Source organism: Arachis ipaensis, chromosome B5 (genome assembly GCF_059453495.1).
Source record: "Arachis ipaensis isolate K30076 ecotype BB chromosome B5, ASM5945349v1, whole genome shotgun sequence".
Taxonomy (NCBI): Eukaryota; Viridiplantae; Streptophyta; class Magnoliopsida; order Fabales; family Fabaceae; genus Arachis; species Arachis ipaensis.
The window spans coordinates 121,294,172-121,316,895 of record NC_142440.1 but is presented as its reverse complement, the minus strand read 5'-3'; the positions used below and the strand labels follow the sequence as shown (position 1 = coordinate 121,316,895).

At 34.1% G+C, this 22,724-nt stretch overlaps 5 protein-coding genes across 6 annotated transcripts; 4 read left to right on the top strand and 1 right to left on the bottom strand.

Annotated features, from left to right (window-relative positions):
- The first annotated feature begins 504 nt into the window (after positions 1-504).
- Positions 505-1,959, top strand: LOC107641988 (large ribosomal subunit protein uL15c-like). Its single transcript, XM_016345332.3, has 2 exons — positions 505-654; positions 1,529-1,959. Exons 1-2 carry the CDS (start codon positions 505-507, stop codon positions 1,748-1,750), a joined length of 372 nt encoding a protein of 123 aa, XP_016200818.1. The 3' UTR covers positions 1,751-1,959.
- A 3,260-nt stretch (positions 1,960-5,219) lies between these two features.
- On the top strand, positions 5,220-7,140 carry LOC148565609 (FH protein interacting protein FIP2-like). Its single transcript, XM_088489159.1, has 5 exons — positions 5,220-5,612; positions 5,794-5,903; positions 6,021-6,155; positions 6,757-6,881; positions 7,002-7,140. Exons 2-4 carry the CDS (start codon positions 5,850-5,852, stop codon positions 6,805-6,807), a joined length of 240 nt encoding a protein of 79 aa, XP_088345285.1. The 5' UTR covers positions 5,220-5,612; positions 5,794-5,849; the 3' UTR covers positions 6,808-6,881; positions 7,002-7,140.
- A 396-nt stretch (positions 7,141-7,536) lies between these two features.
- Positions 7,537-10,879, top strand: LOC107643818 (acetyl-CoA acetyltransferase 1). The gene is made up of 9 exons (XM_088487195.1): positions 7,537-7,632; positions 7,707-7,910; positions 8,856-8,873; positions 9,097-9,182; positions 9,737-9,776; positions 9,929-10,015; positions 10,110-10,195; positions 10,325-10,402; positions 10,603-10,879. Exons 1-8 carry the CDS (start codon positions 7,537-7,539, stop codon positions 10,359-10,361), a joined length of 654 nt encoding a protein of 217 aa, XP_088343321.1. The 3' UTR covers positions 10,362-10,402; positions 10,603-10,879.
- A 387-nt stretch (positions 10,880-11,266) lies between these two features.
- Positions 11,267-14,057, bottom strand: LOC107643816 (large ribosomal subunit protein uL15c). Its single transcript, XM_088489158.1, has 4 exons — positions 13,840-14,057; positions 13,413-13,758; positions 12,566-12,717; positions 11,267-11,697 (listed from the first exon to the last, which is right to left on the bottom strand). Exons 1-4 carry the CDS (start codon positions 13,945-13,947, stop codon positions 11,476-11,478), a joined length of 828 nt encoding a protein of 275 aa, XP_088345284.1. The 5' UTR covers positions 13,948-14,057; the 3' UTR covers positions 11,267-11,475.
- An 11-nt stretch (positions 14,058-14,068) lies between these two features.
- Positions 14,069-20,757, top strand: LOC107643815 (Metallo-hydrolase/oxidoreductase superfamily protein). Of its 2 annotated transcripts, none has more exons than XM_016347568.3 (8): positions 14,069-14,407; positions 14,533-14,629; positions 15,420-15,545; positions 15,651-15,809; positions 17,797-17,915; positions 18,530-18,721; positions 19,067-19,157; positions 20,571-20,757. In XM_016347568.3, exons 1-8 carry the CDS (start codon positions 14,244-14,246, stop codon positions 20,649-20,651), a joined length of 1,029 nt encoding a protein of 342 aa, XP_016203054.1. In that variant the 5' UTR covers positions 14,069-14,243; the 3' UTR covers positions 20,652-20,757. The 2 variants fall into 2 exon arrangements, with proteins under 2 accessions (XP_016203054.1, XP_016203055.1); XM_016347569.3 differs by having other exon boundaries at positions 14,115-14,407; positions 14,536-14,629.
- The last annotated feature ends 1,967 nt before the right edge of the window (positions 20,758-22,724 follow it).

Here is a 22,724-nt window from a genome sequence, read left to right as displayed (position 1 = left end):
GATATTGAACCAATGAATTTGCTGTATACTCACATGTACTCACAAGGCAAATTCATTGGTAGAGTGTAATGCTAGATTGTTCACTACTAGATAGAGTGTAATGCTAGATTGTTCACTTCTGTTGGTAGACCAATAATCTGGTGGTTGGTCTTCGCCTAACAAAGAAGGTTATTTCCGGTGATGTGCTGCATGGAGTTTTTCTTTCTAGCTGAAAATAAAATTCTAGTTAAGACTTAAGAGAACTGCTATATACTAATTTCATATGCACTGTTTATGTCTAGCTGTGTGGTTCTACCTTCATGGCTCATAACCTTTTGTGGAGTTGGCCATACTGCGCCTGGTTCTTACAACCGGATCATGATTTAATCAGCGCTATCATAATGTTATAGTATCTAATAAGGAAAGCAAGTATTCTTGCAAAAGATAATTTGCATGTGCATGTATCTCTTCCGGAACCATTTTTTTGATGCCGCTTTTCTCCCTTCTCTTCTCTTTTGATAAGGTATGCGTGTTGGGCTACGAAAATATGTCCATGTAAATCTGAGGGACATAGAGGATGCTAGATTTAAGGATGGTGAAGAGGTGTCTCTTGAAACTCTAAAGGAGAAGGGTGTGATTAATCCATCAGGAAGAGAAAAGAAACTTCCTTTGAAGGTACAGATCATGTATTGATTCAATTGCATATAAATCATGTGGCATATTTTTCTCTTACTTTCCCTTCTTGATGATTATTTTTGTAATGAGTTAGGGTATTAGGATATATATGATCTTGAACAGCAAATGAGGATGCCACATTTTCTTAGCACAATCTACCATAAAAGAACTATACCATTTTCATGCTTAGAGTAAATTTCCTTGAAATTTCCAGATGTTCTTGGATCAGACTCATGTTTAATGGATTTGTCTATAAAGTCAAATTTTAAATGACATTTTAGTGGACATGTCAATGACCTGAAACTCTAAATATGAAATATCGATCCTTCCCCTATCCAAATCGATCTTTGATAGGAGACCAAACACTTGAAAAAGATTGATATTGAAATAATGAGATCTAATGACATTTCTGTCACTGCACAGTGAATTATTAAAGGATCATTTTCTACAGAAGGCAACAAAATTTGGGTGAACCAACTGTATTTTCACATTGACATTGCTTTCAATAATATTTTGAAGAAGCCATTTGAAATAACTCTAGTAATTAACTTCTATTCTTCTGAAAGCATATTGGCTAGTGTTTAGGGACTGAAACTATAGCACATGGAGCACCATGCATTTGTTGATTAAATTCTAGCGTATTCATATCTGTAATATGCAAATGCTTTTCTGGTTTTCCAAGAAGCACACCTTTGCAACAAGTGTATTTAAGAAAGCCTTTGCTTCGAGTTAATGATGCAGTGAATTTAACTTCTTCTGGTCCAGAATCTTGTTTTGACTTTTGATAGATCAACAACCTGTACAAAGTATCTGAGATAGAGATTACGAAAGAAGAAAGAAAATAATGTGTTGCAAACTTGTGCTTTTGTTTCAGATTTTAGGTGAAGGAGAGCTTAGTAAGAAGTTGACATTTAAAGCCCGTGCTTTTTCAACATCCGCAAAGGAGAAACTAGAGAGTGCTGGTTGTTCCCTCACTGTGCTTCCTGGCCGTAAGAAATGGGTTAAGCCATCTGTTGCTAAAAACCTTGCGCGTGCTGAAGAATACTTCGCCAAGAAGCGAGCTGCTGCAGCTGCATCTGAACCAGCTTCCGCATGAAGTTGAAACATTCATGTGCATCACATGTAGAAATCTTGTACGGTGAAAAGTAGTTTCATAGGAACCACCACATGTTTCACGTTCTTTAGTATCTATGTGCTGCTTCATTTAGTTATTTTTCTACATAAAGGCAGTAATTCTTTGTTCATTTTGCATTGTAATGTATTATTATGCAAATTCAGTAATTCAATGTTGTATACCTCATTAAATTTTGTCCAGCCATCACCGATTTAGTTTTGAAAAGTATAAAGCAATTTTAAAAAAGAAAATGTAAGTTTTTTTTTTAAATCATTGATTCAGGGTTAACGGTTGGGGGTTGTAGCCTGTTTAGTTTCATAATAATATAAATGAAATCATTGTGTGGGGAGCTCTCGACAACCTTAAGGTATCAAGTTAATGGGTCTCTCATTTTATAAACTCCCACTCTTCCTTGCTTTCTTTGATGTCATCACATCTAACTCAAAACCTTAAAGTATCAAGTTAATGAATCTCTCATCTTATAAACTCTCACTCTTCCTTGCTTTCTTTTATGTGGGACTAACTTCAACACTCCTCACACTTGCAACACTAACACTACTTTCTTGTTGAATGTAGATGTTGATTACTGAAAGTTCCTCTTAGGTGCAAGTTTCCTTGTTCAGTGATGCAAAATTCATTCCAATTTCCAAACCTAGTAGAATCCATGCGTCAGGAACACTGCTTTTCTTACTGTTGCCAAATACAACTTTAAATTACAACGTTATGGTCCTTATTCCTTCCAAAACTAGAAGCCTTCCCTCTTCTACTTTTCCCTTTCTTTTTCCTATGCTCTCTATAAAATAACCTCAAGTTGAAAATTTTGGTGTTCAATTAGTTTGTTGCTTTTGTACAACGTTTTTCCCTCACTTTTTTTCCTCATTATGGTGTCATTTACCGCTTTTAAAATAACCTATTAAGTTTCTCTTAAAAGTTGAAAGCCTAGGAATTTTTCATATTTGAAATTTGATGAGAATGACTTCCATCCAAACAATAGAGAAAAGTATTAATGTATCACTACTAGATAGTGTGTAATGCTAGATTGTTCACTTCTGTTGGTAGACCAATAATCTGGTGGTTGGTCTTCGCCTAACAAGGAAGGTTATTTCCAGTGATGTGCTGCATGGAGTTTTTCTTTCTAGCTGAAAATAAAATCCTAGTTAAGACTTAAGAGAACTGCTATATACTGGTTTCATATGCACTGTTTATGTCTAGTTGTGTGGTTCTACCTTCATGGCTCATAACCTTTTGTGGAGTTGGCCATACTGCGCCTGGTTCCTACAACCGGATCATGATTCATTACAACAAAATTTATTTTTAGCGACAAACTTTTAGCGGTAATAATACAATAGCTATTATTTCCTTTATTTAACTTATATTTTTGTAGCCATTACAAATTTGCCATTATTAATATATGTTATAATGGCAATTATTAATTTATTATTATTGCCACTAAATTATTATTTTTTTTACTTTTATATTTATTTTTTTAAATTAATAACGACCATTGTTATTATTGCCAGTAAACATTTTCCTATTTTCCTAAACTAAATTGCAAGGTTCTGAAAACCGTTCGAACTACAAACCGCTATCAATTATGATTCAGACAGAAGACAAAACCGACAAATTTGTAAACCGCGGTTGGATCGTTGAACCGGCCGGTCGAACCGAACCGTGACTCGACCTGTTTTTGAATCTAACAAAAACGCTGTGTTTCGCTGTGCAGGGATGGCAACCCTAAGTTCCATAACCCCTCTTCCTTCTAGTCTCTAGCCTCCACAACGCGAAGCAGCAGTCCAGCCACCGCCGCCGTCCCAACTTCGAGCTTCGAAGGCAACGGCGCAACGTCTGTCCAGCCACCACCGTTTGAGCTTCGAAAATCGAATCAACTATCGCCGGTCTCGCCTCTTGCCTCCGTCGCGCAGTCACTTCCTGCCGGTGGCAACTCTGTTCCACACCACCACGTCGGCCACTATCTTCCCAGCCACTGTCCCCAACCACTTCCATACCCTCGCCAGCTCTGCCCTGTTCCAGCCTTCCAGGATCCAGCTTCTAGCTTAGGTATTAATTTTTTTTGTAATAATAATGTTGAATAATTGATTTATGTTATTCTGTTGCTGCTTTTTTTAATTTCTGAATGTGAAATTATGAAGGAAAATCAAATAATTAATTTTGTGTTGTTGAAATTATTGCTAAAAATGAATTTGATACTCTGTTGCTGCTTTTTTTAATTTCTGAATGTGAAATTGTGAATGGAAATCAAATAATTGATTTTGTGTTGTTGAAATTATTGCTAAAAATGGATTTGTTACTCTATAGCTGTCATTGGAGCCATTCACACACCACTTTGGCCAAGCTCTCTACTAAAAGGCAAGAAGTTCTTTCTCCAGCAGGCAACATTGTTGAACAGGTCAATAATACACCAAAGTATTAATCTTGGGAGCTTCTTTTTTTTTCATCTGGGGTGGTGTTGTGATTGTTGTTGATGATGTTGAGGCTTTTTTTTTTTTTGCAGACTATTGTTCAAATCAGAGTGGTGTTGGGCTGTTGGCATTTGTTAGGGAGAATAGAGCATTGCAAGGTTACTCATCTGCACTGAGGATTACTCAGCAGCGGCTCTGAAAAGAGCATGATTGTGTCCCTCATAGAGAGATTCTATCAGGTAAACTTAAAAGTTACAATTTCTCAATTTGAGTGATGGCTAAGTAAAGTTGCATTCTTGTTTAGTATGTAGTTTATTTGCTTGTTAAAAAATTTGGAACTGAAGTTATGCATATTAATCAAAAGCCATATGATATGGTATAGTATGTTATGTGCAGTAATTAATTGAAGAAATTGTATGTAAGACAAGTTTTGCTAGATGGGAATGATGTTAAGAGTTTGAAGCTAAAATGGTTGAGGCAGCAAATAGGACTAGTGAGTCAAGAACTGGCTTTGTTTGCGATAACAATTAGAGAAAACATGCTCTTAGAAAGATCTGATGTTGACCAAGTTGAGATTGAAGAAGCTACAAGAGTAGCCAATGTTCATTCTTTCATTATCAAACTTCCAGAGGGTTATGAAACACAAGTCAGCCAATATAGAGTTTCAATTTCTATTCTGATTTATTGGAATCAAAATTGTTTAATTTTTTGTATCATTGAAAATCTAGATAATGACTTGTAATTCTATGTTTAATTTTAGTTTTATAGTATATTTTAATAAGATCATATGGCTTTGGTCGATGACATTTCATGTAGTGTTTTAAATTTAGAAGATAGTTTAAGATATATATTAAACTATAATTATATTTTAAAATGTTTATTTATAATTTATTTATTATTTTATATTTTTTATTTTAAAACGATTTTTTCGATTGAATCACAATTGGACCAATTGAACTAATAAACTAATAAACCAGTAACTAAAACGGTTCGATGACCAGTTCGGTTCTCAAAACCTTACTAAATTCATTGAAAAAGAAAAAGAAAAAAAAACTGTTCCTGTGTTGGGGTTTGGTTCTTCAGAAGACTCACTTCCCTCCGTCACTACCTTAAAGGAACTCACTTCCCTCCATCATCGACCATCACCGCCATAGGCCTTGCCACCGCTGACAGCCGCTGTCCATCGTCCTACACTCATTCAAACCGCATCTCTATTCCTCCACCTCAGATCTGCGTTGTAAATTCCTGATTCCTTTGATCCAAATCGGAAAACCAAAAAATAGTGTCAGTGTTGTGCCATGGAAGCTTGAGCTCGTAGTTTTGGTGTGAGTCCTGCGACTGCAATACTCTTCCTTCTCTTTCTTTCTCTGCTTACAATGAAGGACTCCGAATCCCATTCGCCTTCTGTCGTTCGCCTCACATCGGTATGTTTCTTATCCTCTCATTCATTCCAATCTTTTTTTCCCCAATTCTCTAGAATTAGGGATTTTATGTAATTGCGAATTTATTATTTTGGAGTTTGGACCGTTCAATTCTTGGTTGAGGAAAGATGAATATCTGTCATAATTATGTATTTTGGTCCTTGTTCGTGAAAATTTTTTGCAGGGGGCAAGAAATTCTGCACCACAACTGATACGTTGACTCAGCGGGAGCCTCATCCAATGCTGGCTACTATGTTCAGTGGTCGCCATACTCTCTTCCTAGATTCTGATAAGGCAATGTCAAATTCTGTCTTTCTTTGTTTCTTTGTTTATACTTGTATATGGTTTCCTCAATTATGCACGTTTGGCTTTGTTTATTGATTTGGTGAAAATTGCAATGACTGGTTGCAGGGATATGTCTTTGTTGACATGGATGGTAAGCACTTCCATCACATTCTTAATTGGTTGAGAGATGGTGTGGTTCCCATTCTGGAGGACTCTGAATATAATGAACTATTGCGGGAGGCTGAGTACTATCAATTGCTTGTAAGTATTGCTCTTTTCCAATGGATTGTGGTTCAATGATTTGGAAGCTAAAATTTACATTCTTAGACTGCTTCTTGTTTGCTTTGTGTAGTTCTAAGATTGTCATCATTGTACTGTCTAGTTTTCATCTTTGACTAAAACATGTGTAAATGAGTTCCTTTATCGATTTGTCATAAGAATATCATCATCGTGGGAATGCCATGCACCATCATTATATTGATAATGTGTTTTTAAATTTTAATCAAAGAAAGGTTTTGATGTTTTTAAATTTTAGTACACAGTTCACATTTGTTTTGACATCTGTATTGAGAAGAGCAATCTGTGATGGAATTACCCCCTTCTTAAATGTAAAGAATGTCCTTCATTGTATCATAAACGAATAGAATGCATACTTGCACCTGCTATTATTGATTTGATAGCTCCATATGCCTTAATGTTGAACTTTAATTTCCTCATATACCTTCCTATAGCTTTGCTCCAGTTGCTTGATTATTTTGAAAAGAAAGTAAGAAACTTAAACTTCAGGCCTTCATGGAATCCCTGATCGGCTGATCTTGTGAGTACTTTTTAAATATCAGTGGCTAATAGTTTGATGGTTTAGGTTTATGTTCGATGCATTATCATCTATGTGAGAGATGAAGAGTTACCTTAATCTTGACAGAAATCATGCTACTACAATACTGTTTTGCAAGTTATCTTATAATTAGCTCTGTTCGGTGCTGAGTGGTGAGTGACACTTGAAAACGCAGGCTCTCTTCTGTTGAGTTTAGTTGAGTTGTTCAATATCTTGTCCTGTTAACAAAACCGACGATTTTAGTATTAATAATTATTACTGCTCGTGCTCAGTTAGTAACAGTGATTAGACACAGACAAAGAAGGGAAAAAGAGAAGAGAAATAAAGGAGAGGTTCCTTCCTGTTTTGCTGTGAACTGGAAGGAAGGAAGCTGAAGGTCAATTGGGATTCACCACTCTTGACACCCGTAAGTATTAGATCTTTTCCAATTTCTATTTCAGTTACGATTAATGGTTTCACTCACTCCCTTAGGCATAGATCGTGTTGCCGATCACTTCAGATCTACTGCATATTCTATCTAATTTCTTGTAATTAGAATGGCAATCAAATGGTTCACGATATATCCATTTAGCGTTTATTATTTACTTTTTTATTTTATTTTATGAAATAGTGAAGCGAACAAGGGAGGAATCCAAGAAGCAAGTGCATTGCATTGCATTCTGAGTAAGAGTTTGTGGAGAGTGAGTGTGGGATTAAAAAAGGGAATTCAAAATTCAGCGACTGGGGTCAGGGGGTGACTTGCCCCAATCTGGTGGTGAGTACAATCCTTATCGCGCGCTGCGCAGGGTCAATTCCAGCCACGGCATGATGATCGATGACGACAAGGAGGCTGGTTCTTTGGGGCCTTACCACGACAGGCCAAGAACTTTCCCCAACATGCGCACCAAACCTTACACCCCAGTGGTAAATTAACTCCACTACCACTGCTTCCTTCATCATCTAATTTCAACCATTTTCTCACTCCCATCTTTCTGCAGATATTTCGTATTCTCCTGGGAATAAATGTCCGTGTTCTATTCATTCTTTTGCTCCTCGGATTTGGGGCTATCTTTTACATGGGAGCCAGTACATCTCCCATCATTGTCTTTGTCATCTCTATTTGTATTCTCAGCTTCCTTGTGTCTATATATCTTACAAAGTGGGTGCTTGCAAAGGATGAGGGCCCCCCTGAAATGGTTCAGGTAACTCTATTTCCTATGCTTAACTTTTTATGTCCTGCTCCCACAAATATTCTAGATTTATATTCCCTTTTATTGAATTCTGGTCTTCATTTCGGTTACTGGGTTTATCAATATGAAATGTTGATATAAAATGTGATGTGAATCACGTAGAACAACTATATCTTTTTTATCAAATAGAGAAAAGTTGATTGTTGTGGATTCTGTAAGAGAGGATGAGGTCGATTGCTGTAGGTTGCATCCCTGGCTAAAACAAAAGTGGTATTTCATCCATAGTCTTTTGACAGAACAATTTAGCATTAATATAACTTTCATGTGGTTTTTATAATAGTAGAAAATTTAGAATTCTCATTCAATTTTCTCAAATTTAGTTGATTCGGGTTACTGAGCGTTAAGTAGCCACCTATATACGACAAGATGATGAAAACTTGTCTAGAGAGTTGATTGGAAGAAGAAGACAAATAAGCAACAAAGGCACTAGTGCAATACCCTAAAATTAAGTTTTCAATTACTATTATAATTTTCTCATAATGCATTAGGATACTTGTCAAACAATTACAATACATCATATTAAAATAATAAATTAAATACTCTAACCTAAAGGCCTAGTAGAGAATTCTTTAATTATCCACAAGTGTACTTTCAGTTACTGCCGATTATATTATTATTATATCTTTTTTTCATGGATATATTATATTACTACTTATATCTTTATTAGCTCATGCACCTTTATTATTCGCATAATGACAATGATCATTAGTGTTAGAGCACTCTTTATCATTTCTTATGTACTATGTGGAACCCCCTACCATTTATTATTTATTTGAATTAATATAGTACTAGTAACTTATAAGGGATTATTATTCTTGTGTTTAAAGGATGTTAATGGTGCAATTATTGATTTAACGTTCTTGTTATTTGTGTTTTCAGTGTTATCTCAGCATCTAGCCTTTTGGTACCGCCAAGGTTAAGGTTCTTCTGAACACCCTAAAATTAAGCTCTGTTAATATGGTATCATACAATGGTTAATGTTGGTGTGATTACTTCTGTTATTTAGTTCAGAAGTTCTTCTGACTTTTTATGATTCGCAGTTTACTTGATTTATGGTCTTTCTGACTTGCTTGGCATTGGATTATGGTGGAGACTTGTGCATTTTGATTGATATCTATATTATTGTTCTTGTGGCTAGTTTGATGCTGCAAAGTTAAAGAAGCTTAGAGCAAACTTCAAGCCGAATGGTGGTACTGTGACTGCTGGCAATGCTTCTAGCATAAGGTCTGTCTCTAAAATCTAGAGTGCATTCTTTATTCTTATGTGAATTCATGGGAATGGTTCCATGCATCATTGCAAGAAATTCGATTAGTTTTAATCATACCATTCTAGAAAACTGTGATAAAGCAATCACAAGGTTGTCAAGTGCATGCCCTTTTATTGATAATGAACTGGTTTATGGATTTGACTAATGATGGAGCTGCTGCGATAGTGCTAGTGAGTGAAGAGAAAGCACGTGAGCTCGGATTGCATGTAATAGCAAAGATAAGAGGATTCGCGGATGCGGCTCAGGTCTTGTGACTGATTATTCTAAACTGTTTTGATCTTGATAAATATGATCATGTAGAGCTGAATCAAAATGATTCTTACAGGAACCTGAATTATTTACAACTGCTCCTGCCCTTGCAATACCAAAAGCTATATCAAATGCTGGTCTAGAGGCTTCTCAAATTGATTATTATGAAATAAATGAAGCTTTTTCTATAAGGAATACAGCACCCTTTACTCATTCATTCTTATTTCCTTTATCTTTTGTTCTTCTAATTTCTTCTATACAGGTTGTCTCTTGCAAATCAGAAGCTTCTTCGTCTTAGTCCTGTGAGTGTTCATGTGACTAAACTAGTTCTTTGCACATTAATCTGACATTTTCTTTTGGCTAGCATGGCTGCTTCTCCAATTTGATTCCTTCATTCTGCCCCATTACATGACTAAATATTGTATATAATTTATGCATTTCTTATTAAATGCAGGACAAACTTAATGTACATGGTGGAGCTGTATCATTAGGCCATCCACTGGGTTGCAGCGGGGCTCGAATCCTAGTTACATTAATAGGGGTAAATTGCTATCTTGGTTACTCTAAGCATCTTATTCCTTCACCCTTACATACTTTCGCATGTATATGAACCAACTTGGGTTCGGCTGTTTTAGGTATTGAGACAGAAGAATGGGAGATATGGCGTTGCTGGCATCTGCAATGGCGGAGGCGGAGCATCTGCACTTGTCCTTGAGCTCATGTAAGCACTTTTTTACCTTGCCAAATAACATTACTCTATCCCTTGGAATATATTATTTCAACTCATTGAAAACCTTAGTTGAATCAAGTATTCATCTTGCTATTCTTTTTTTCTATGTATATCTGTTAGGACTTGTATGCCATTCAAAGCTTTGAGAGAGGAATAGCTGCTCAAAATGCTGGTCATTTTTCTTGGGAGATAGTTCTGGTGTGATTTCTAACTGCACTGAACTGTTGATAGGTTTAACTGATATCACTGACTAGTGTTTCAGCATGTCTTAATGTTCTAAAATCTCACTAAGTTTGTTTTGTTATCAGATACTTGGTTTAGCATGTCTTAATGTTCTGACTAGTGATCCTTTGATGATTTTACTTACTTGTGTTAATGATATATGGTTATTATTGTAGCAGAGGCAGCTATTCTGTTGAACCAGGATCTTGTCTTTGGCACCACACCAATAAAAGACTTGGTCAGGCAAATGGAGTACACACTTTGGCATTTTGGTCTAAACATGTTGGGACAAAGTCCATTTTGTTTTCTAAATATATAATGTAGATTTACTTTTAAATTCTTTTTTTTTTGTAATATTTGTGTTGTTTAAATTTGTATTATGCTTTATTACTTTTCAAGAGAAATTTGTGTATAAATATTTTGAATTTAATGAAATATTTCATTTTGTATTAATTAATTTTAGTGTATTTATATTACGTACAATAATAATAATTGTTGGTAAAAATAATTTGAAATTTAAAAAAAATGATAGATTGTCATTTCTAAAAGAGTGAACATAAGTAAAGTTTTAATATTTTAGTGGCAATAGTAAGAGGAACTTTCAGTAATCAACATCCACCTTCAACAAGAAAGTAGAAACAGCAAAATATCTTGTTATCTTAATCCATTACGGCTAGTTGTCACAGATGCAATGGTTTCATTTATATTATTATGAAACTAAACAGGCTACAACCCCCAATCGTTAACCCTGAATCAATGATTTAAAAAAAAAAACTTACATTTTCTTTTTTAAAAATGCTTTATACTTTTCAAAACTAAATCGGTGATGGCTGGACAAAATTTAATGAGGTATACAACATTGAATTACTGAATTTGCATAATAATACATTACAATGCAAAATGAACAAAGAATTACTGCCTTTATGTAGAAAAATAACTAAATGAAGCAGCACATAGATACTAAAGAACGTGAAACATGTGGTGGTTCCTATGAAACTACTTTTCACCGTACAAGATTTCTACATGTGATGCACATGAATGTTTCAACTTCATGTGGAAGCTGGTTCAGATGCAGCTGCAGCAGCTCGCTTCTTGGCGAAGTATTCTTCAGCACGCGCAAGGTTTTTAGCAACAGATGGCTTAACCCATTTCTTACGGCCAGGAAGCACAGTGAGGGAACAACCAGCACTCTCTAGTTTCTCCTTTGCGGATGTTGAAAAAGCACGGGCTTTAAATGTCAACTTCTTACTAAGCTCTCCTTCACCTAAAATCTGAAACAAAAGCACAAGTTTGCAACACATTATTTTCTTTCTTCTTTCGTAATCTCTATCTCAGATACTTTGTACAGGTTGTTGATCTATCAAAAGTCAAAACAAGATTCTGGACCAGAAGAAGTTAAATTCACTGCATCATTAACTCGAAGCAAAGGCTTTCTTAAATACACTTGTTGCAAAGGTGTGCTTCTTGGAAAACCAGAAAAGCATTTGCATATTACAGATATGAATACGCTAGAATTTAATCAACAAATGCATGGTGCTCCATGTGCTATAGTTTCAGTCCCTAAACACTAGCCAATATGCTTTCAGAAGAATAGAAGTTAATTACTAGAGTTATTTCAAATGGCTTCTTCAAAATATTATTGAAAGCAATGTCAATGTGAAAATACAGTTGGTTCACCCAAATTTTGTTGCCTTCTGTAGAAAATGATCCTTTAATAATTCACTGTGCAGTGACAGAAATGTCATTAGATCTCATTATTTCAATATCAATCTTTTTCAAGTGTTTGGTCTCCTATCAAAGATCGATTTGGATAGGGGAAGGATATTTCATATTTAGAGTTTCAGGTCATTGACATGTCCACTAAAATGTCATTTAAAATTTGACTTTATAGACAAATCCATTAAACATGAGTCTGATCCAAGAACATCTGGAAATTTCAAGGAAATTTACTCTAAGCATGAAAATGGTATAGTTCTTTTATGGTAGATTGTGCTAAGAAAATGTGGCATCCTCATTTGCTGTTCAAGATCATATATCCTAATACCCTAACTCATTACAAAAATAATCATCAAGAAGGGAAAGTAAGAGAAAAATATGCCACATGATTTATATGCAATTGAATCAATACATGATCTGTACCTTCAAAGGAAGTTTCCTTTCTCTTCCTGATGGATTAATCACACCCTTCTCCTTTAGAGTTTCAAGAGACACCTCTTCACCATCCTTAAATCTAGCATCCTCTATGTCCCTCAGATTTACATGGACATATTTTGGTAGCCCAGCACGCATACCTTATCAAAAGAGAAGAGAAGGGAGAAAAGGGGCATCAAAAAATGGTTCCGGAAGAGATACATGCACATGCAAATTATCTGTTGCAAGAATACTTGCTTTCCTTATTAGATACTATAACATCATGATAGCGCTGATTAAATCATGATCCGGTTGTAGGAACCAGGCGCAGTATGGCCAACTCCACAAAAGGTTATGAGCCATGAAGGTAGAACCACACAGCTAGACATAAACAGTGCATATGAAACCAGTATATAGCAGTTCTCTTAACTGGGATTTTATTTTCAGCTAGAAAGAAAAAACTCCATGCAGCACATCACCCGAAATAACCTTCCTTGTTAGGCGAAGACCAACCACCAGATTATTGGTCTACCAACAGAAGTGAACAATCTAGCATTACACTCTATCTAGTAGTGATACATTAATAATGTTCTCTATTGTTTAGTTACCATGTTGGATCAAAGCTCACCATGCAATAGATGCAATGAAAAAAACCGATTAAGCTATACATGGCAATCATAATTTACTGTTTCTTGTAGCCCTCATCTAAGTTGCAATAATTGCATTGCAGAAATGACAAAATTGCCTTGAACATCTCTCTGAGGTTCAGGTCATAATCTAATGAAATCCAATCTAGAAGCCCCTATTCTGTAGAAATAAAACATAAAGCTTTTATATTTTAAACATAATAGCATACCGCCAGCAATTCCTCGAAGTTTGGGGATTCGACGGTAAAGGGGCATCTGACCACCCTCGAAACCCTTCCTGACGCCGGGGCCAGACCGTGACTTCTGACCCCTCATCCCAAAACCACAGCTTGCGCCTTGCCCTGCCGATATGCCTCTTCCCTTTCTCTTCGCCTTCTTCCTCGAACCCGGTTGCGGGCCCAGGTTGTCAAGCCTGAACCGCACGCTCGAAGCCCCCGCCGCAGGGGCAGGGGCAGAAGCCGCCTTGTTCACTACCACCGAGAGGGGTCTTCTGAGCTGCACCCTGAGCGTTGCCGTGTAGCCGCATGGTGTCGAGTTCAACTTCTTGAGGGATCCCTGCAAGTTGAAGCCATGAAATACATGAGCATGGAGTGAAAGGAAACAGAGAGAGCGGTAATGAAGAGAACAGGTGGCCACCTTGAATGGACAAGCAAGAGACGGAAATGCGGGTGGCTTTCTGGTGCCGAATGCGAGCGAAGTCGTGGTGGTGGATGATACCGGAATTAGAGAAGCTGAAACTGCCATGTCTATCACTCACTCCACACGCTTCACAATAATTTCATCGATAGATAGGATAAGTTTTCTTTTCCCACTTTTTTCTTTCTTTATTTAATTATTTCTTTTATAATTTATATTTATATTTAATAGAAAAGCCTCGGAGAAAAAGCAGAATTCACCACCACCGTGATGTTTGAGTCATAGTTCGACATGTGGCACATTCACGTTCATATGTCATCACGTGACGAAACACGAATGTACATAAGAAGCGGTTCACAGTGGCAACGAACTCTCAAAAGCTCTCAAGACCATCATCAACCACCATGGCCACGCTTCACTGCAATTCACTCACTCTTAATAAACCGTTTTATCAACAATCCTCAAGAACAAGACCACCCTTCTTGTACCCCGTTTTCTCATCCAATCGTTTTGTACCAAATATTGGATCCTCTACCTCTAGGTCATTCAAGACCTCAACTTCTTTCAGGTAATTATAGCTTTGTGGGTCTCTCTAATTATAGTTTTGCATTAGAAAGTTGTAAACAGCATTTTTCCATGATTTCAATGTTTCTGTTTAGTTCAGATTAGGAATTATAAATTTGGTTTTTTTAGCAGGTGGAGTGGGACTGTTTCTGCTGTTGTTTCAGAGGGGAGCGCCGTTGGGGCGAGTTTTTCTGCGACTGAGGTCTTCAAACTGACATATTTGGAGGTTGGTTTTATGGTTCTTTCCCTTCAATTGCCTTAAGTTTTATTTATTTATTATTTTTTCACTTTCGTTTGAATGCTATTTTTTTAGCATAGCTTTCCCAAAAATCCTATTTGATGATGTTTGGCATACAGATTAATATTAAAAATTGCTGGAATGTTACAAAATATGAGAATCAACATTCCTATGTTAGTTAATTTTTATATGCCCGGGAATATTATAATATTTTTTTGGAAACACTACTAATAATTCTAGCTGAAAAAGTTAACATTGTTAACTAAAAAATCAGTGATGTTTACTTTCATGATCCTATTGCATACAACATAGCATTCTTATTATGTGCTCCAAGAGTATCTACAATCACTTTCACTTTGATTTATTTAGTCTTTACTCTTTTGCTGTAACTTGTATTAAACTTTATAAATTTAAACAAGTGGCTTTGAATATTTTTTTAGAGCATGAATTAGACGTGCTCTAAGTGCAGAAGTGCATTTCAACTCACATCCCATCCAATGGTAGATGGGGGGTGTGAAGGGCATGGCTCTCAAGTGGTGTTATCAAATATGATCTCTTACGATACACTTTACGTGAGACTAAGAGAAAATATGTGAGAGAAGAATCTTGTATGGTAAGAGATCACACTTGACAACACCATGTAGGAGAAAAAATTGAGAAGATCTATTCCTGGGTGTGAGTTTGCACTCAGCATGGTATTTCGCGCATTATATCTACACTTACATACCCCCCTCCCCTCTCTCTCTCTCTTTTGACATGGGTGATGTTTGGCTCTCAGGGAAATAGTTGGCTGTGGAATGTTGGTGGGGCTAACATATTGGTTGATCCAATTTTGGTTGGTAACTTGGATTTTGGAATTCCTTGGCTATATGATGCTGCTAAGAAAGTGTTAAAGAAGTTCCAGGTATCTTTTGATGGATGATAGTTACTTAATACTTACTGCTTCCCCATTTGTTATGGTGCTTTCTTTTTCTTCCTTCTCACTGGTGTATGTAATTTTGTAGTGCAGCTCAGTGATCTTCCTGAAATCGATTGCCTACTCATTACACAAAGCCTTGATGATCATTGCCATTTGAAGACCTTGAACCCTTTCTCTCAGAAATTCCCAAATGTTAGAGTTATAGCAACTCCTAACGCCAAAACTTTGCTTGATCCTCTGTTCAACAATGTAAGTAAGTATTCCATTCAGTTAAAACTGTACCATGTATGTTTGAATTTAAACCTTTCCGTTGCTTCATCTTGGCATATCTAATCTATATAGATGGGTTGGTTGGAAATAAAACCAGGTTTGAAGCTTTTTATTGATATGATATCACTTGGTAAATTATATGATTATACTGAGGTGGTTTAAATTGGTTTGAAAGAGAACCTTTACTGTTATAGCCATTTGTTGTGCTCTGAGGTACTGCAATGTAAAACATCTTTATATCAATGTTGCTTAGCATTCCGTCTTCGGAATGAGGAGGAAGCACTGGAATTTAGAACCTTACACCTTTAAATAAATATCTTTCTGTTTCTATCTTCCTTATTTTCTAAAATTTAAACAATTTCCCTCTTTTATTTCCTTCATGTTGTGAATACCTTCTTCAGCAGAGGAATGCATATCTTTTAAAAGACCTTTTGTACACTTCCATATTATAATTTTGATAGTCAAATTTTCACAAATTTTGTCAATTTTGTCCCAATTTCCGCCCCTTTTCTGTTTAGCTTTGGGACTTCACAAGTACCTGTCTATATTGGTATACTTGGAATGGTGGTCATCTCCTGTGAATTTATAAGTTCCTGAAAATGAGTAGCAACATCTATTGAAACAACAAATGAATATTATTCTGGGTACTCACATGACTAGCAAAAAAGTGCTTCTTTGACCTTTTGGCATCCTGAGACTGTTCAGGATCTTTGGCTTATAGTAGAAAAATATATTTTTTTCCCATTTTTCTCATAGTTCTTTGTAGAACAAGATTGTACTACTCAATAAGAAGCATGATTTTCAAAAATCAAAATTAAAATGAAGAGTAAATGCTATGCTATTCAGTTAAAAATAATTGAAGGTAGGATTAGGAAGTCGTAGTGGCTTTGAGGTAGAGCAGCTACAATGGGTGTAGTGAGTCCTAACATTATTTTTTCGTGGGGTTCGTATGTATATACGTGTTTCCTGAGTAAAATACTTGCATGTATAAGGAGGGAGGGAAGTTCTTTGACAGAGGACATTTCTTAAACTTGTCCAAAAATGTTTTAGTGTGATGATTAAAGACTGTAAATAGCAGATGATGACAATGCATGCATCCTTTCTCTAAATAGTCAGTATGGAATGAGGATTTTCCCTTTTTATGTCTCTTTTTTATATGAAACACACCACAAAGTGTGCTGCTCTGGGATCATTCATAGGAAAAAAGGAGCATGTAACATGATAACATTATATCATAAGAATTTGGATCCTCTAAAGTGAGGAAGTTGGTAAAATGTTAAGGTGAATGGTTAATCATCATTGATTTTGTAACTTCCATGAAATGTGTTCCTCACTTTACCACTTTACTAACTTCCTCACTTTAGAGGATCTTGATCCATATCATAAAATGTGCAAACGGTGACAAGAAAGAGGGAAGTAAAGATACAAATTTTATCATACTGATGCCTAAAGCATGAGTCCCATATTGGATGGCCGGGAAATACCAATTTCCGATTTTATGTGGCAACCCATGTAAAGTATAGGTTTTATCAGTGATTCTTCTCTACATTGTGTGTATTGGGAACATATAGCTCGGCGTCGCAGAACAACAAACCACGAAAATTGTCTCAATCTTTTTCTGCTCTCTAGCATTGTTCTCGACAGGAAAAGATAATCGCAATGCTTAAAATACTTGCTGAATTTGTCGTCCCAAACTTCTATACATGAATATACACTTGTACCCTAATCTAGTTTTAGCATTATGACACAGAAAATAGTGTCTTGGTGCATTCAGTTATATATTCTTTTAAACTGTTAAATACATGTAGTTTATTGTAATGCGTTCGATTATGCTTATCGTTGTATCCTTTCTATATTAAGAACGTAATTGTACCCATTAGTATATACAAAGCCTTATGTCATATGTTTAGTTGAGTGTTGACAAGTCATTGCCACTAAACTTTCCATGTAATTTAACTATTTTCAGGTTACATATGTTGAACCTGGAGAGAGCTCTGTTATTGAATCAAAGAATGGTTCCAACATCTGCATTAAGGCTACAGCAGGACCAGTTCTTGGACCTCCTTGGCAACGCCCTGAGAACGGGTAAATACTGTAAATTTTTCGAGCATTTTTTCTTCTTTTACGTTTTTATGTTGTTGCTTTTGCTTTTATGTATTTGGTTGTATATACAAGAAAAATGTGGTGTTGTCCCTACTAATAACGGAATTCGGATAGAATAACTACCTTACAATTTACAATTGCTTTTGTCCCATTGTGCCCCTTCACTGGCATTGAGAGATAACTACTCTAATTTTCTACTTCTCTACTACCAAAGAAGATAGTATAGAATAACTACCAATAGTTTTAACACTAAATTTTAATAATTTATTTTTTCATTTATACTTTTTAATTCAACCATGCTAGCTATACACAAAAAATCAGATACCAAATCAGCCATCCCTATAAAATATATGTTGAAATCCAAAATATACATTGAAAATGAGTTAAACAATACATGTATTTATATATGAATACATAGTGGCTGATTGTTGGTGTGCATGTAGTAGTTTTGTATTTCATTAAAGCAAATAAAAAATGTGGATTAATAGGCCTGTTAGAGCCTATTGATCCACTAGTTACCATTAAGCTTATTTTCCCCTTTCTTTTCGTTCAAATTTTAACAGAATTTAACATTTTCTGCTCCATGTGTTATGTAGGTATATTGTTAGATCTCCACAGGGGCAATTGTCTCTTTACTATGAACCTCACTGTGTGTACAATCAAAATCTGGTTGAGAAGGAAAAGGTAGATATCGTGATCACGCCGGTGATAAAGCAGCTTTTGCCGAATTTCACCCTGGTTTCAGGACAAGAAGATGCTGTGAAACTTGCTAAGCTGCTGCAAGCCAGGTAAAATTTTCGTATTTAAAGAGATAACCACGGAGAGGTCAAGAGAATACATCACCAAAATTGTAACTTTGGTTAGTAGGAATAGAACCAGAATTTACTAAATAAATAAATTGAATTGAATGTCAATTTGTACAAGTAAGTAATCATCCAAGTGATTAAGTCAATTTGTACTTTTGTAGTTACTCATTAATTAACAATATCATCCAAGAATTCCTTTAGCTGCGTAGTTTGGTTTCTTTTGGAATGATATATTTGAGTTCTGATCAATTTTTGTTCTTGGAAAGTTCAATTGGATTTTCCTATTTCGATTTACACAACTTCGATTCTTTTCCGTTTGTTTAATAGGTTCATTGTGCCAATGAAAAATGGAGACCTAGATAGCAAAGGAGTACTAGCAAGCTTAGTTCAGTCTGAAGGAACAATAGAATCATTTAAGGTTAGGTTTCTTTCAGTTTCTGTTGACAATTTGCTCAATGTATCATTTTTGTTTTGCATGTAAAAGAATTTGCTTCCTTTACGTAAGTAGCAATAACATATTGGAGACCACGGAGGAGGAAACTACTTGGAAAAGAAGTGGCCTTGTGGTTGATCATTATGGTTGGTGTTAAAATCAGGATAGGGACATGGCCCTTTTTTCAAAAAAGAAAAATTCTTTATTTACCAATTTATCTTGGAAAAGGTTTTTGGTGGCTGCCCAGGGAATATGTGAAAGAATTTGCCTCCCCATTTTTGCATGCATAGACAACGAAAATGAAGCACAAAAAATTCCCTCCCATTTTCACAGCCACCAAAAAGAAAATTGAAGGGAATTTTTTGTTCATTTTCGCAGCCATCAAAACCAAAAATGGGAGGGAATTTTTCGATTCATTTTTGCAGGCATCAGAATCGAAAATGAAAAACCGAAAATGGGAGGGAATTTTTTTTATTCATTTTCCCTTCTCCATTTTCGTAGACTGAAAAACCGAAAATGGAATGTATCATTTTAGCAGCAAAAATGACACTAAATGCGCAAATTGGTAAATTTCTTATTCTTATTTAAATTCTAAAATAGGGAATTTTTTTATTTAAATAAAAAAGCTAGTGAACATGATAGACCCTATTATAGAGGCTTAAACCTCTTACAATAGTTTGGTGTTTCTTTTGGAGTTAAAATTCAATTCAAAATACCACTTTTTATTACTAAAGGTTACTACCTTTATTTTGGATGTCGCTATTACCTTTTATATATCATTGGATCATCGTATCTTAATACAATCGGTAGCAAATGATGAGTTTAGTTTTGATACACAGTGTAAAGTCATGCAATCACATCTGTTCTTTTGGATGACCTTTCACTCTATTAATATGTAAGGTAGTTATTTTTACTAATATGACGTTACGTAATTGGATGCATGTGTAAAATTACTTGACATTGAGAGTGTATCAAAATTAAATTCAGCAAATGAAATGAAACAGAAAGATTAGATTTTAAGAATTTCTTTGGTGAAAAGTGAAGATTGTACTAAATTATTAAAGGGAGTCTGCATTGCACATGATGTTTTTATTTTTTAATATTTTTTCTATTGTAAAACAAACAATTTTCACTTTTCATCCAATTGTCCTCTTTACCATAGTAATACCCTTAGATTTTCTCATGTACAATGACAATGAAAGTATTGCTGTAAGAACAACGGCATAATGACTCGGTTCATTACAAATGATTTGGGATGGTATTGGTCTTATGTATAGAATGTATCATTAAAGTTTCTCTAGAGGTAGTTGTAATTGGCTAATTACAATGGTTATGTAACACTTTTGATTTGGCTTTATCTTCTGTGAATGATTTGTCTTGAAATGTTTACCAATGCAGGATCTTTTATCAAGAGAGTTACCAGATGCAAAGTTTATAGAGCCTGCCATTGGCGTTCCACTAGAAATTTCAGCAAACTAAAGATACAATGTAACAACGTAACGTAATGAATTCACTATTTCACAATATAGTCTATGGAGATTTTTATTTACAATGAAACATTAATAAAAAAAATGATTAATTTTCATTCTTGGTCAGAGTATAACAATCCAGATTGGGTATATGGGAAGAATAGATTTTTATTTAACTTTGAGATGTGTATATCTTTAATGTACAATATTCTTTTTAAGGTAGATTATAGCATACAGATGTTATTTCATAAAGAGATAAAGATATTCTCATTTGTGGAATGGTTATTCGACACCTAGCTCTTCTTTCCTTGTGTAGGGAGCAGCTTGACTAAGCTTGGCAGAGCTTGTCCTAACAATGGCTAGTGATACTTGTGATGGAGTCATATGTGAGATAGTAAAGCCTTATAACCAAGCCTTTTAATAAGGAATACACGATTTTATATATTTTAATATTATAAAAAAATTGTTCACCGTTTAAATAACCATATTAAGTTGAGATCAATAATTTTTATTCTGATATATTAAAAAAATCTATTCACAACTGATTTAATACATAATAATTAATAATTTTTTAATGTATATATTTTGAGTTTATTGAAATAATTATTTTGTAATAAATCAATAATCAGTTTATTTATATTGTGTAATATAATTGAAATATTAACTAATGAAATATATTTATTGAATAAAATATTTATTATCACAAAAATTTAGAAAAAAGTCATACTATGAAATAAATATTTTATTAAAAACACATTTAGTTAAAAGTATGATAGTTTGAATTTGGATTCTCTAAAGTTTGAATTTTTATTTTAGAGGATAAAGTATGATTTCTTATCTTTAAATATTTTTTCTTTTATATTTTCTCTTGATCCCACCTATAAAATAAATAATAGAAAATTATATTTTATTCTCTAAAATAAAATTTAAAATTTAGAGGATCAAAATCCATGACAATTGGGTGGAACATATCAACAAAGTATCAAATTGTCCATTTTATTTTCTGATTATAGTGCAATAAGTATAGTATATTTAGTTATAGTCCAATTCTCTTTTAATTTATATTGAAGATGGTTGAAAGCATTTAGTAGGATGAGATATTTTCGGCAATCCTTGCAATTCAATCCCATGTTTTGTTACTTCTTTGTGTGGGGAAAATTTTTAAAAATAAAATTAACTAATTAATTTATATCTCTAAAATAAACTAAATTAACTTTAAGAGTATGAAATTTTATGATTTAAGGGGGTAAGGGTTAGCTTATATAGTTTAAGATTTGAGAGTATAGGATTTGAATTTAAGTTTAGGGTTATAATTATTATGATTTTGTAAGGTTTAAGTTTTAAACTTTTAGATTTAAAGTGTATTATCATTTATTTAATTTTTTGTTTTTTGTTTTTATTTTTAACAAGAAGTTAATTTCACAAAGTGCTGCACTCTTTATTTTATTTTTTTTAAATGTATTAATATTTGTTTGTATTAATATACTAACATTTAACGTATTAAGTCCAAAATTATTTTATTTATATTGTACATATTAATATACACAAAAAATTAAATAAGATATTAAATCAGTTATTCACCTAACCTAAAATGTCAATAATTTTATCTAAAATAGTAAAAGAGAAGTCATAACAGTAGGTTGATCAGTGCACCTTTATGATAAATCTCAAATTAATGAGTTAATAGAATTTAAAATTATACACTCATATATTATTTATAGTGAATCAGTGTAAAACTTCACCACTTGTATTTAGTATTCTCTTCAATTCATATTAGTTATTATTATTTTTTTTTTTGCAAATTAAGTGTCATTTTTTAATTTTAAAAGGTCATTAATTAATTTTTATATATTATTTTTATTATTATTAAATAGAAAGAGAAATTTAAAAATTAAAGAATTAATATAAGAAAAATATTATTAAAAATATTTTAATATGTTTTTATTATTTATATTTTTAATAAAATTTAATAATTATCTTAATACTTATTTATGTATAACTTGTTGAGTTTCGTAAATAATAATAATAATTTTGATAATGACAAACATAATTTTAATAGGTTGATAATCTAAAAGTATTGTAT

Coding starts and splice junctions, on each gene's coding strand:
- LOC148565609 (XM_088489159.1), top strand. CDS start 5,850: ATGCTGGCTACTATGTTCAGTGGTCGCCATACTCTCTTCCTAGATTCT. Junction 5,904..6,020: donor TCTTCCTAGATTCTGATAAG/GCAATGTCAAAT, acceptor GACTGGTTGCAG/GGATATGTCTTTGTTGACAT. Junction 6,156..6,756: donor CTGAGTACTATCAATTGCTT/GTAAGTATTGCT, acceptor TTGATGGTTTAG/GTTTATGTTCGATGCATTAT.
- LOC107641988 (XM_016345332.3), top strand. CDS start 505: ATGCGTGTTGGGCTACGAAAATATGTCCATGTAAATCTGAGGGACATA. Junction 655..1,528: donor AAAAGAAACTTCCTTTGAAG/GTACAGATCATG, acceptor CTTTTGTTTCAG/ATTTTAGGTGAAGGAGAGCT.
- LOC107643816 (XM_088489158.1), bottom strand. CDS start 13,947: ATGGCAGTTTCAGCTTCTCTAATTCCGGTATCATCCACCACCACGACT. Junction 12,718..13,412: donor ACTTCGAGGAATTGCTGGCG/GTATGCTATTAT, acceptor TCTTTTGATAAG/GTATGCGTGCTGGGCTACCA. Junction 11,698..12,565: donor AAAGGAAACTTCCTTTGAAG/GTACAGATCATG, acceptor CTTTTGTTTCAG/ATTTTAGGTGAAGGAGAGCT.
- LOC107643818 (XM_088487195.1), top strand. CDS start 7,537: ATGATCGATGACGACAAGGAGGCTGGTTCTTTGGGGCCTTACCACGAC. Junction 9,183..9,736: donor GGCAATGCTTCTAGCATAAG/GTCTGTCTCTAA, acceptor TCTTCTATACAG/GTTGTCTCTTGCAAATCAGA. Junction 10,016..10,109: donor TCCTAGTTACATTAATAGGG/GTAAATTGCTAT, acceptor CGGCTGTTTTAG/GTATTGAGACAGAAGAATGG.
- LOC107643815 (XM_016347568.3), top strand. CDS start 14,244: ATGGCCACGCTTCACTGCAATTCACTCACTCTTAATAAACCGTTTTAT. Junction 14,408..14,532: donor AAGACCTCAACTTCTTTCAG/GTAATTATAGCT, acceptor TGGTTTTTTTAG/CAGGTGGAGTGGGACTGTTT. Junction 15,546..15,650: donor AAGTGTTAAAGAAGTTCCAG/GTATCTTTTGAT, acceptor TTTGTAGTGCAG/CTCAGTGATCTTCCTGAAAT.